Source organism: Halichoerus grypus, chromosome 8 (assembly GCF_964656455.1).
Source record: "Halichoerus grypus chromosome 8, mHalGry1.hap1.1, whole genome shotgun sequence".
Classification (NCBI taxonomy): domain Eukaryota; kingdom Metazoa; phylum Chordata; class Mammalia; order Carnivora; family Phocidae; genus Halichoerus; species Halichoerus grypus.
This window is the reverse complement of record NC_135719.1, coordinates 148550314-148564217: the sequence shown is the minus strand read 5'-3', so window position 1 is coordinate 148564217 and position 13904 is coordinate 148550314. Positions and strand designations below refer to the sequence as shown.

General features: G+C 52.4%; 1 protein-coding gene across 12 annotated transcripts in view; it reads left to right on the top strand.

Moving 5' to 3' along the window:
* MOK (MOK protein kinase) overlaps positions 1-13629 on the top strand; it is a 52719-nt gene extending 39090 nt beyond the window's left edge. For 4 of the 12 annotated variants that reach the window (XM_036086212.2, XM_036086207.2, XM_036086217.2 and 1 more), the window contains 8 exons: positions 5410-5488; positions 5615-5663; positions 7450-7628; positions 9165-9266; positions 10266-10439; positions 10991-11102; positions 12792-12992; positions 13076-13629. In XM_036086212.2, the coding sequence (XP_035942105.1) occupies positions 5410-5488; positions 5615-5663; positions 7450-7628; positions 9165-9266; positions 10266-10439; positions 10991-11102; positions 12792-12992; positions 13076-13156 (977 nt within the window). In that variant the 3' untranslated portion in view covers positions 13157-13629. Of the gene's footprint in view, positions 1-5409; positions 5489-5614; positions 5664-6029; positions 6947-7449; positions 7629-9164; positions 9267-10265; positions 10440-10990; positions 11103-11717; positions 12705-12791; positions 12993-13075 lie in introns of those variants that run through there. The other 8 variants (XM_036086210.2, XM_036086209.2, XM_036086215.2 and 5 more) reach the window with 8 other exon arrangements.
* Positions 13630-13904: the final 275 nt, after the last annotated feature.

The following is a 13904-nucleotide window of genomic DNA, read 5'->3' as shown; positions in this document are numbered from 1 at the left end:
TAAGATTTTATTTACCTACTTGAGAGAGAGCAAGCATGAGCAGGGGGGAGGGACAGAGGGAGAGGGAGAAGCAGACTCCCCGCTGAGCAAGGAGCCCGATGCGGGGCTCGATCCCAGGACCCTGGGATCATGACCTGAGCCAAAGGCAGACGCTTAACCGACTGAGCCACCCAGGTGCCCCCGAAGATGCGTTTTTTGATAAAGAGTGTAGAGTCTGTTGAAGAGAGAAACTATATGAAAGTCACAATCATTAGAGGAAATGAATTGCTTGGGGCAATTTTCTCTTTGTCCAGTAGGTGTCAGATGAGGCAGAGATGATTGTGAGCTTCACCAGGAGGAGTGGCAGATGTAGGCAAATGCGGGAGAGGATGTCTCGTTCACTGCTACCTGCCAAGCTCTGCTCTGGAGGTGGGCACAGTGGGGACAGACATGGTCTCACCCACGTGGGCTCACACTCTGAGGAAGAGAGAGACACTGAACAAGTAAAGAAATCAAGAAAGAGTTCGAGACAGGGATAAGTGTTACGAGTGAATAAAACAGGTCATATGTCAGAGTGATGGGGATGGAGTATTTCAGACAGAGACAGCTAGTGCAAAGGTCCTGAGGCCACCATGAGGTTAAGAGGCCAGTGTGGCTGGAGCACAAGGAAGAGAGTTACAGGCAATGAGGTAGGTAGGGGCCAGTGGGGCGGGTAGGGCCAGGTTATGCCAAGAATTCAGGTTATTCTAAGTTCAACAGGAAGCACTAGTGGATTTTAAAGCAGGGGAGAAGCATCTTTCGATTGGTGTAGACCAGTGTTTCTAAAACTATAGTGGAAGACAGTTTTTTGTTCATTTTTCCCCTAATCTGTTGTGGACCAAAACTTTTGTAAAATACATAAAAATTAGATACTGGAAAAACGATGATGTGCTTGGATGTCCCAGCAATGTTGAATTGCCATAAAAGCTCCCGGTTGCTCTTAGTTTTGTCATCTCTTAAACCAGTAACAAACAGCCCCTGGACCAGTATCAGTTCATGGACTATGCTTTTTAGAAGGATGTTTCTGTTTAAAGAATGTTTAAAGAGTGAATGGGCCATAGGTGGACGTATTGGTCATCTCTTCCAACTGCAGACAACAGCATCTGTTCTCGCCAGTTTAACCCCAAGGGGTGAATGGATATGGACGGCTCCACAGAGTCGCTGGGAGACGCTGGAGAGACGCTCTGGATGTGGCATCCAGGAAGCAGCTTCCGAAAACGGTTCTGCAGGATGGAGCTGTCAGGGAGGCTCCTGCCTCTGCAGTCAGGAAGCCGCCTTCACCACCATCTGCGCTCACACTGGATGCTCTCCCTTCTCTCGTCTGCCCCCGTAATGCGGGCCTGAATCCTCCTCCCCGAGTGGTCTGACTTAGGCAGAACCCAATCACATCTGGAGCTCCCAGCTACAAGCAACCCGAAGAGCATTGCTCTGGGCTTTCACACTTAGCCTGCGAGATCGGGGTTGGGATGGGTCTGCGCTGTGAGCCGTGAGGGCAAGAATGGGGGTGGGGAGACCAACAAAGAGGTGGCGAGGGTGTTTTGCCCGCCACTCACTTGGGAAGAACCTTCACGGAGGGAGTGAGAAGCTGTCACGCCTGGGCACCAGCCACACCACTAGCGGCCCTGGGTGGTTTATTTGAAACATTTCGAAACAGCGATCGATGTCTTTGTTTTCCTTACGCGGTAGGTCTCTGTGCCATTCAGACAGGGTGTGAACGATGCAGCCTTTTTGTTGCTGGAATTTTCTTCCAAGCCCACGCCGCCATCCTGTTAGTTTTGACGCTGTTGCTTCTGGAAGTGTGGCTACAGTTTGGCTGTGTGGCCGCAGCACAGAGCGCCCTTGTCCTGCGTGTTCGAGGACGGCAGTTCTGGGTCAGGCCTGTGAGCCTTGGTCCTTGTCTGTGAAATGGGAATGATCCTAGCGTCTAACTCTTCGGGGGGTTGTGGGGGGCCAGTAAAGTAATGTGCGCCATGTTCCGACCAGTGGCCCCTTGCACAGTCTTCAGTACACGCAGATTGCTGTCCTCCTCCTTGTTAGTATTATGTTCACCTTGCTTAGTGCGCGTGCTCTGCAGGACCATCTGGGCTTCCCGTCCCGTGTGCTCGCCTCCGTGGTAGAGGTGAGGAAGTGGAATTTCACAGAAGTCCCAGCACTTGCTGAGGATGAACTGGTTTCATAGAGTGGAGCTGGAGGACCTGTCCTTGAGCTTTGCCATGGTTGAAAGGGAGGGGTGCGGGGGGGATGGCTCAGGCTCCAGCTGAGGCTGACATCCTGCCTTCCCCACCCCCCCCCCCGCAGGGCGGGGTCTCTAACCTCAGATCGGTGTGCCATAATGCGGACTTCTCCTTTGGAAGGTGCTGTGGCAAGTGTGTGCATGCCTGGTGCCGTGGGCACGGCCTCTGGGCTGCGGTGTGTGTGGTAGACCATTCATTTGCCTGTGCCATGCTGGACCCCAGCATGCCCCTCCAAGCCTGAGCAGGACAGCATGGCACAGGCCTGCAGATGGGGTCTCTTGTGGGAAGGGGTGTGTGTGAGATACTCTGTTACAGTGCACACTACCCTGGTGGCCACATTCCTTCAGTTAGTCCCAGCAACAAATGCCGCAGTTTATCATTGTGTTCCTGGAAATATTTTTTACATTATGGGTATTGTATATGACATTGTGTAGAATCTTCTAAACGAGGATATTTGGTTAAAAAATTCGCTTGCAAAAATTAACTTGGTCGGGAGGCGCTGTTCACGGTCTGTTGGTGTTTAGGAAGACTCACACAGGAGCTTAGGAGTGGTTTATTAATTCTCCTATTTGTTTCAAGATGTTTGAGAACAAGAATCTGTTAGGAACCAGATAGAGTCTCGGGCCTGGAAAGTTAGGATCTTGTTTTTGAAAAACCGTTGTAGAGAATGGGTAGGCAACCCCGTCTTGGTCAAGGGTGTGGACTCCGCGATTATTCAGACCAAGGTCCCACACAGTTCACACTGCACCTCGCTCCCTCAGGAGCCCCCTCATGAAGGCAGAGATTCTCACAGAGGGGCACGGGGGTGGGGGAAGCCACGTCCTTACCTGCAGGGCTATGAATGGGTGTGTGTGGGGGGAACAAAGAGGAAAGGAAGGGTCAGCACCCAAAGAGGCTCATTCACTGGGGACTGAGGGCAGCCGAGAAATGCAGATTCCTGGCCCATATATTTGGTTTTGTGACTCATTAGGTCTGGGTTTGGAACTGGGAATTGCCATTTTATTTTTTTATTTTTATTTTTTTAAAAGATTTTATTTGAGAGAGAGAGAGGGCGAGAGCACACACGCACGAGCAGAGGGAGAGGGACAAGTAGACAATCCTGAGATCATGACCTGAGCCTAAATCAAGAATCAGAGGCTTACCCGACTGAGCCACCCAGGCGCTCCATGGGAATTGCCATTTTAAAGCATCCCTAGGTGATGATGATGATTAGGTGGGTTAGACTTTCCCTAAAAGAGTCCACCTTCCTGAGTGCAAGTTCAGATGACTGTCCTGACCAGTTTATGCTGTGAGGTCTGGGTGGCTGGGACGGGTGCTCCTAGAACAGAACGGCCTGAGCACAGCCATGAAACAGGAGAGCTTTGGAGGCATGTGCAGATGATCACCACAGGTGAATGTGGCTGGAGCATTCAGTAAACAGGGATGTGGTGGGCGTGGTTCTCAGAGTGAAGGTCTAGGCCTGGCAGCTGCACCTGGGAACTTATTCCTAAAGCAGACCTGCTGGACCCCAAATGCCTAGGGGCAGGGGGGAGGGGGGCATCCTGTGTCTTCACGAGCCCCCAGGGGATTCACCTGTCCCTGGAGCCTGAGAGCCCCTGGTTGGGAGGAAGGGGTTCCCGAGTGCCGGGCTAATTCAGTGGGCAGTGAGACCCCATCACAGGACAAGAACCAGATTTCAGGAAGCTTCATCCAACGGCACATGTGATGGAGAAATTTTGCTTTCTTTTCATCTTTATACAGATAGGAATTCAATATAAAGTTACAGAATTACTCAAGTTAGGGAAAGATGACTAAGTCTTCATTTAATTCTTTTAAATTCTAGAAAGTGGGTGATAAATTATTTGAAACAATAAAAAGATTACAGTATTATGAAAAAGCTAATTGTACTTAGACATTTTATAATTTAAATTACTTTCTATTAACAGAAAACATTCTTGGGGCGCCTGGGTGGCTTAGTCGTTAAGCGTCTGTCTTCCGCTCAGGTCATGATCCCAGGGGTCCTGGGATCGAGCCCCGCATCGGGCTCCCTGCTCCGCGGGAAGCCTGCTTCTTCCTCTCCCGCTCCCCCTGCTTGTGTTCCCTCTCTCGCTGTCTCTCCCTCTGTCAGATAAATAAATAAGATCTTTAAAAAAACAAAACAAAACATTCTTGTCTAGTGAGAGAAAAAGAATAAATTTATTTGTCAACAGAAATTGCAAACTTAGGAGCAAAAATGTCAAATAGGATATGCGCTTACAGCGGGGAAAGTGGTTTTCTGGATTGTTAGGAGAGAATGGTTGTTTTTCAGATTTAGAACTTAATAAAAACGCACACCTTTGGAAGTTAAAATCAAGTAAAATGTGACATCTTCTGAAACAAGGATAACCGTGATGCTGGAGTGTGGTGTTAAGAGTTGTAGGACGTAAGACCCCACAGGCGGCCAGGCCTGGTGAGCCGGTGTGAGCGAGCGGACGGAAGCCAAACGATGGCTGCTTCCCCTCGGAGGAGAGTGGGCTGTGAAATGCAAAGCAATCCTGGGTCTTCTTCCATTACAAACACACTTCGGTGGAACTGTGATCCCTCCCCCTTTAAAATGGAAATCTCCAGGGGCACCTGGGTGACTCAGTCGGTGGAGCATGGACTCTTGGTTTCGGCTCAGGTCATGATCTCAGGGTCGTGTGAGGTGAAGTCTGCTTGAACCTGTCCCTCCTCCCCACTTGCGCTCAAGCATGCTCGCTCTCTCTCTGTCTCAAATAAATAAAATCTAAAAAAAAAAAAACCAGACTGGAAGCTGAGGAAAACCCTGGATTTTCAAGTGACTCCTGACACTTTATAATCAACAGTTCGAAAGGGCGTGTTCCGGAAGGCCTGCGCTGGTGTGTGTGTGTGGGGGGGCTCGAGTGGGGTTTATCAGACCAAACTACTCTGGTGCTTATTACTTAGTACTACTGTAGTGATCAGAATGCGTGCATGGGGGATTTTACATGAAATCATGCCAGTATGTAGAATTTTAAATGATGTATTTAGTATGTACAATCCAAATTTCCTGAAATTACTAAAGGTTGTTTTTTAGATTTTCACACATCATTAAATAAAATTGTTGGATTCTATTTATGTTTTCAAAAAATGGGATATGTATCATTGGTAAGCATATTTGGCAATTTCCTTGATCGCACAGGGAGAAGACACCCATTGTCGGAAAAAAAGATTATGCACTACATGTACCAGTTATGTAAATCCCTTGATCACATGCACAGGTACGCTCTTGGAGACTTGGCATCTCTCCAATTGGTAAAACGTGTTCACATTCATTAAAAATTCAATGTAAAAGAATTTGAATGAGGCACAAATTAATTCTATCCTTCCTTTTATATTGAATGCAGAAATGGAATATTTCACAGAGATGTAAAGCCAGAAAATATATTAATAAAGGTAAGAACTTCTATATAAAAAAAAATGGTATCAAAGAAACGTAGAATGGGAAACCTTTTTACTAGATAGGCTTTCAATCCCAGATAGTTGGGCACCATGTTTGTTATGCTGTTGTTGTTTTCTCCCAGTTGGAAAAAGTGGTTTATTTAATAAGTGCCATCAACACAACTGTACATCTGGAAGGCAATTACCTTGGGCAACTCTTCTCTTACTATAGGCAAAGACCAACCCCAGGGGCGCCGGGCTGCCTCAGTCAGTGGAGCGTGTGACTTCAGGGTCATGAACTCAAGCCCCACGTTGGGTGTAGACACTACTTAAAAAAAAATAATAGGTAAATAAACTCCATTCATATTATCCCTCCAAACACTGTGCATGTGAAAGTCGAAGAGTCAGGATTTGCGCTCAGGTCTGTCCCAGTCCGTAGCCACGTCAACTATACGTACTCGAAGCCTGCAGCCCGGTAAGTGTGGGAATATGTGTACACACACGAAGCCGTCGTCACAGCCAAGCAAGCAGAGCTCTGGCCCCGGGAAGGTTCCTCGTGCTCCTTGGTCGTCCCTCCTGTCCGCTGTCCCCAGACAAAGACTGACTTCCTGTCATTATATATTAGTTTGCACTTTCTGGAATGTTCTCTAAATGGCATCTATAGTATGTGCTCTTTCTTGGTCTGGATTTTTCCCTCAGCGTCATCATTCTGACGTTTGTCCACATTGTAGTGTGAGTACCACACCTTTTGAAGTTGTCCCACAGTTCTTGGCTGTTCTTCTCTGTTTTTGCCATTATTTGTTCTCTCTGCATTTCAGTTTGGAAGTTTCTGTTGGAGCATCTTCCAGCTCACTGATTCTTTCTTTGACTGTTTAGCCTGTGGATGAGCTTATCAAAGTCATTTTTATTTCTGTTGCAGTGGTTTTTATTTCTAGTGCTTCCTTTGGATTCTTTCTTAGAGTTTCCATCTCTCTGCTTGCATTTCCCATCTGAACTTTCCCTGAACTTTCCCATCATCTACTTTTTTCACTAGAGCCCTTAACAGATCACTCACAGTGATTTTAAATTCCCTGACTGGTAATTCCAAAATTCTTAAATCTGTGCCGCATCTGAAACTGGTTCTGCTGCTTGCTTTGTCTCTCGGACTGTTTTTCTTGCCTTTTAACACACCTTCCAATTTTGTGGGAGGTCCGACATGATGCACTGGGTAATGGGATCAGGTGAAAGGCCGTTGGAATGAAGTTTCTCGATAACCTGGCTGGGAAACATGCTGTGTTGAACGTTTGCTGTAGGTGTAGGTCCCAGAGGCTCCAATTTATTGACAGCCTGTACGTTATTACCTGAATGTGAGGGGTAAACAAAATCGAAGAGGTATCCCAAAGCGTGTCTCCCCGGTCTGTCTGATCTGCTCCAAAGAACCCATGGCTCCAGAGAGCCGGCGCCCCCACCCCCCAGTGGAGAACAAAGTTGCCAGCAGAGCTGGACTGCTGGGAAGTTAGAGACAAACGAACCACTGTGGTGTTTGTTTAATGCATTTGTAGACTCATGCTGTGACTTAAAATTTTCCAAAACCTGTAGACATTTGGAAATACTTGTAAAACATAGCCAGAATATTTGTAAACGTATCCCACTGAATAGAAACACCACTTTGTTATCGGTTGGAGGCACTTGCGGGTGCTTATGAAGTAATTTGTATTTTATAAGCTAGTTTCGATGCTAGTCATTTTCCCGTTGGTGCATAACTATTTGAAGTGGTCTGTATTATAACAGCTGCTTGATGAGATGTCATTTGTCCCTGCAGCAGGATGTCCTGAAGTTAGGGGACTTTGGATCCTGCCGGAGTGTCTATTCCAGGCAGCCCTACACAGAGTACATTTCTACCCGCTGGTACCGCGCCCCAGAGTGTCTCCTCACCGACGGCTTCTACACCTACAAAATGGACCTGTGGAGCGCGGGCTGTGTGTTCTACGAGATCGCCAGGTAGAGCTGGGGCCCGCCTGGGAATGGAAGGCCCGTAGCTGCAAGGAGGACCACACCCGGGGGGTTGTCGGAAAACCCCGTGCGCATGTCCTGACGCAGGCCGCATGGCGAGGCTCGGCCTACCTGCCGCGTGGCTTCGTGCCAGGCCCTTCCGTTACCAGACGGACTTTACAGTCGTCCTGCCCGTATGACTGTTTAACTTGACAGAAAACGTACCAGGCTTTCATTGTCCTTTTTGTCAAGTACTTTTCCTTGTTTGCTTGTCACAAAGTGCAGAATAGTATCAGTTACTTCTTTCCTACTGCCATAACTTGGCCGTAGGCCGGCAGGCCTCCCCATTTGGCTTCATCAGTGAAATGATTGATTCGTGAGTTCAGGGACAGAGTAGAAACGTGCTTATTGCCACCTTGTGGGGCCTGCCATGGGGATATGTGAGCAGCGCCCCTGCTCCTGGGACCTACCCTAAGAGAGACAGTCCATCAAGTAGGATGCTCTGGTCACAAGTGTGAGGATGGGTCACCTTGTGGCACAGCTGGATTCTAGAAAGCCCCAAGTTCTAACCTCCTCCCCGGCCTCCACACCCCCCAGCCTTTGTAGCTTCACACAGAGTGGGTGGGCCGGCATTCGCTTGCTTGGAGTGGACAATTAAGGACGAGCAGGTGAATTTAACATCTGGGTGATATGCATCATAGGCGGGGACCTGGGTCGTCTGCTTTCACCAGCTCAGCTGCCCACTTCATAAATACGGACATGCATGTCCTTCAGGACACACCTATTGGTAATCGGCTTGTTATTTTTGGAAAGCTGAGTGGCACTTTCACTGAGCTTCAAGTACCGACAGACAGTCCTTTCTGCTGCGCTAAAATCCCTACGGGTGGTAAAGGACTTCGGTGTGGAGGACGTGATGGCTGGTGGTGTCTCACCAGCGTGCGGGGCAGCCTGCGGGGGACCCGCCACACACACCCCAGCAACCCTGGCCCTCCCCCCGCCCCCCCCCCCCAAGTGTCAGAGCTGCTCCCTGCCTGCCCGGGCTTTCCTCCTTTATCCCGTAGCCATGGCTGCTTTCCTATGCGGAGCTGCTGTTCTAAACTCTTCTTTGCGGCTTGTCATGTGAATTGAATTTATTTATGTAAGCCTAAAATCTTTCATCCATGATTCCAAAATATGTAAAAGCTCCAAAAACCAAAACTTTGTTTCTTGGACTTCATTTGTCACCAAAACCAGACCCAACCCACCCTGAATTTTTGTTGGAAAACCTCCCGTGACAGGAGACTTACGGAGGTGACATGTCTTGCCGCGGAGATCTCAGGGTGTACAGAGAGGAATGTGGCCATCTCTTAGGATGACACCCCCCTGTTGGGAAAGGAGAAACAGGCCTGAGCCGAAGGGGAATGGAAAGCCCGTAGCTGCAAGGAGGACCACACCCGGGGGATTGTGTCCTCAGGGTTCCGTGTGAGCTAGCCGCCCAGCAGAAGGGGACATTGGGAGGAAGAAGCTGTGGCCTGCTCTAACCACGGCGCCGTCCTGCTCTTCCAGTCTGCAGCCCCTCTTCCCCGGAGCCAACGAGCTGGACCAGATCTCAAAAATCCACGACGTCATCGGCACCCCTGCTGAGAAGACCCTCACCAAGTTCAAACAGTAAGTGCGGCGTGTGCCCAAGAGTCCCGTGTGGACTTGCCCCCTGCCAAGGCTGGTGGTGGCAGCCAGCCGAGGGGCCCAGGCTGCGCCTCTCCTACCCTTGTCGGCCCTCCGTCTGCTTGGGTCCCCGCTGCCGCTGAAGGGAGGCAATGCGGCAGCTGCTCGGGGCTGTGGTCCCCCAGGGGTCCTGCCAGGGGCGCGCTCCCTCCAGCAGCGCAGGAGAGTTCAGATGGTCTTGCTGAGGGCCTGGCAGTCAGGTTTTGTCCTGCGAATATTTACCCCAGACTGAGAGACCTTAGGGCGGAGAAGGTTCCCACATACAGGCTGCGCGTGGTGAGGCGTTCGTGTGGCCGTTGCGAGCGACGCTGACACCCAGACCACGACTGGTTAGGGTTTGGTTTTGGTCGGAGAGCCAGCTGGATCTGGGGAGCTGGGGCTTCTGAGGGAGAGCCCCGTGGGGCAGCGGGTGGGCAGCTCCTGGGCCCAGGGAAGGTAAGGAGAGACAACTGTTATGGATTCTTCCTTTTCCTCCTTTTAAGTTTTATCTCTTTCTTCTCAGGTAAGAACGTGCTGTTAGTCCTCTCGGGGAAAAGTCGTTTTCTTACACTGATAGCACGACAGATTTCACACACACCCCCGCCCCACTTACTTTTTAGAGCAATTTCAGGTTCAGAGCAAAACTTAGTGGAAGGTACAGAGATTCCCCACAGACCACCTGGGGGCCTGCACAGCCCCCCCGCCGTGACCCTCCGCACCGGGGTGGCGTGTCGGTTCCCCCATGAGCCCACGCTGACACATCATCGTCACCCCGAGTCCGCAGCTCACGTGAGGGGTCCCTCTGCTGCCGTACATTCTCTGGGTTTGGACGACTGCGTAGTCGCACCCCTTCTTAGAGCATAAACTGTCATCGGTGCAGGGCCCTGTAGAATCATGATGATGGCTGGCCAAGTGCTCTAAATAATGGCATGATCGTTTATTATCATTGGGCTTTTAATACAGGTCGAGAGCTATGAGTTTTGATTTTCCTTTTAAAAAGGGATCAGGAATACCTCAATTGACAGCCAGTCTGTCCTCGCAATGCCTCTCCCTCCTGCATGCAATGGTGGCCTATGATCCTGATGAGAGAATCACTGCCCACCAGGCCCTGCAGCATCCGTACTTCCAAGAACAGAGGTGGGCTCCCGTGCAGCTCCGGGGGGGCGGCAGCTGGTGCCGCTGAGGCCTGGGGGGTATGAGTGGGGGCGGGTGGGTCCGGGAACAGCTCTGTCCTGAACTTGGGTGCCCCCGAGATGTCCCCCTCACTCTTTCCTGGTGTGGCCTCCCAGGAGGAGGCGGTCCGTGGCCCTCGGCAGGGCACGAGGAGGGCTCAGTGGCTGTTTTGAGGCTGATGCCGAGGCTCCGGTGGTTAAGACTCCAGGAGGGGCCTGGCGCGCAGCAGTGACGGCAGGGGGAGCTCGCTGTGGGGTTGGGGGCGCCTTGGTACCTGGCATGGGAGGAGCTGCCTGAGGGTGTCTCACCCCGCACCTCGGGGCACTCCTGCCAGGGTGAGCGTGGTGGTGAGCGTGGGGGCTGCAGGCCCGTGGCAGGCCCATGCCCACAGTTCACGTGGGAAGGAAGAGGCAGTGAGCGCACAGGATAGGCCAGCCTGGGAACGAGGAGAGGGACATGCAGTCGTGCTGTGCACCCTCTCAGGGGACCACGCCCTCTCTCCTCCTCCCCTGCAGGGCGGCTGAGAAGCACGCTCTGGCCAGCCGCAGGAAAGCCTTCTTTCCAGAGCGCCCTGTGGCATCGGAACTTCTCAGTAACAGTTGGCACACTTCAAAGGAGGACAGAAAGGTACTGAGTGAAGTGAGGGAGCTGGAAATGGCCTTTGTAGCTGGGACTGGATGCCCTCAGGTGGCCCATGTCTCTGCGGAGGACGCCCCCCCGTGGCAGGCCAGGCGGCCCCACCGGTCAGCAAGGCCTGACCCTGTGCCCCTGAGGTCTCTGTGTGCCAGGACGCGGGGAGCCTGGCTCGATCGTTCCTGCCCTTCTGCCCCCCCTAGCTTAGCGGGGACAGCAGCGTCCCGTGTGTGCAGGCCAGGCCAGGCGGGATTCTCCCACACGCAGGGGCCAGTTCCCTGCCAAAGCGCTTGGCAGCTGTCACCTCCCTGTGCCCTCCAACTGACCCTAGCAGGGGGCACAGAGAAGCTAAACCAACCTGGGTGACCCAGCGAGCCAGTGACAGGTCCCCACACGCGCAGCAGGCCCCAGTTGAGGACTCGCCTGGGCACATACTGTTTGCTTTAGAAACAACAGCTTCCCTCTGCAGTCTTTTCATCCTTGAGCGCCCCAAGTGGTCCCCGCTGCTCAGCCCCCCCCAGCTCCACGTGGGGGCTGGCACTGCACCGTGTGGTGACTGTGCCCTTCCGTCACTCATCCCAGCATCTGCTGCGTGTCACTTCGTGCTAGGAGCTGAGGTCACCGACGTATCTGCAGCCAGGCTGCTCTCCGGACTTCCAGACTGCTGTGTTCAGCCGCCTGCCTGATCGTTCCATTTGGCCAATAGGCCGAGTGGTTCAGACCCATTCTCCGGGTCTCTCCCCCCAAACCTGCTTTTCTCCCCATGCCTTCCCTTTAAGGGTAGAGGCAGCTCCCTTTCAGCTGTTCAGGCCCCAAACGGTGACACCCTCCTCCCCAGCCACCTGAGCTTCCCTCATTTTGCCTCCCAACTGCTGTCCCTGCTCAGCCTTTCCCTCCAGTGAGACATTTGACTGCGTCACCCCTGCCGGCACCCACCACAGTCCCCCCGTGTCTGGAGGGGCCACCTGGGAGGCCTTCCCAGCTTTGTGGGCCATGAGGTCCCATCACAGCTGCCCTCTTCTCTGGTGCCGTGGACGAACCGTAAACGAACAGTGGGGCTCTGTCCCAGTAAAACTTTGGACACTGTGATTCAACTGTTAAAAAATGCAGGGGTGCCCGGGTGGCTCAGTTGAGTTTCTAGCTCTTGGCTTCGGCTCAGATCGTGATCTTGGGGTCGTGGGATCAAGCCCCGCATCGGGCTCCGGGCTTGGCAGGGAGCCTGCTGGAGATTCTCTCCTTCCCCTCAAATAAATAAACAGAATCTTTAAAAAAAAAAAGGTAAAAAAAATTCTTAGCTCACCCGCCACACTAAAGCAACAGTGCGGGCGGATCTGGCCGACCTCTGGACTTCGAGCAGGGCCACCAGCGCCGCCATGGCCCGTGGAACGCTGCCGTGACCGTGTCAGTGGCCTCCCGGGCGTCAGGCCCGGCTACAGTCGGCTGCCTTGCAGGGGAGAACCAGGCCCCAGACTCCAGTGTGGCGGCTCTGCCTCCCCCAGGGGGGACGCTCCAATGAGCAGCACGTCACCTGGGTGGCAGGGATACCGTCTGGTCACCATACGGTCACACCTCTTGGTCAAGTTCCATTAGGCGAAAGTCGTGCAAAAGAGCCTCTTGTGTTTTTCCTAATTTCTGTGAAGGGGACACCATTGTACGTTCAACTGACCTGTGTTTTGTTTCAAGAAACAGTCCCTAAAGCCAGAGGAGGAGCATCCCAAGAGACCAGGACCGGCCTACCTAATGGAACTGCCCAGACTGAAGCTTTCGGGAGGGACCAAACTGTCCTCGTACTCCAGCCCCGCGCTGCACTCCGCGTTTGGCCCGGGGGCCAACAGGAAAGTGCCGCTGCTGAGGCCCCTCAAGTGTGTTGGCGCCAACCAGAAGGTAGCCCGTCGCGCTAGCTCCCCGTAGCCCGTGGCTCTCGGCCCGGCCCGGCCCCGCTGAGCGTCTGCTGTTCCCTTTAACAGACGGATGCGCAGAAGGACAGTAAGCCCAGCCTGAAGCAGTGTCGCCTGCCCACGATCGACAGGAAGGGCGGAGGCTACTGAGCAGCCCGTGCCGGCTCGCCTGCCGGGGGCATGAGACCAGGTGCGGCAGGGCCCGGCCCCGCGGATCGCCGCCAAGCCTCGGATGGAGGGCTCCAGGGAGAGGCCTGGCACCCCCGAGACCACTGCCCCGCAGGCCAGCCAGCACCCACTTGGCCTGGAGCCCCTAGCCTGCGGCGCCTGGCATCCTGAGAGCAGAGGTCCCGTATGTTCCAGTCAAATACGTTTGTAAAACCATCTCATTCTGGGCTTTTGTTTCATTTTTGTAACCTAGGAATTTGGGGCAGAGAATATTTTGTAATTTTTTTATATGAATCAAAACAGAAATCAGAATTTATATACTGTATTATTTAGGCTTGGTTTCACCGCGAGCTTTGCGCGTCGCGCCTTCTTAGGTATGTCACCCATACTGTGTGGCGCGTCACAGCTTACAGATCTGTCGGAGTTTTATTAAAGAAGAAGCTGTCAGTACAATATTTTAGTATTTTCTGAGTTAAACATGTGTCCTGACGTGCATTTCTTTATTTTAGGTCTTGTGAGCATATTTGGGGAATTTATTTTGTTGGGAAGGCTTTGGGACAGCTTAATTTTGTGGCACACGAAAAGCCAGTAAGGACTAAACAGAGGCTCGGCCAGGGTGCTCCGTGGCCTCGGTACCCCGGAGAGCTGCAGCCGGACGAGGCTGCCAAGCATGAGGCACGTCGGAGCGCCGGGCTTCCCCGCGGCCGCCGGCCACCTCGCCTTAGCTCCG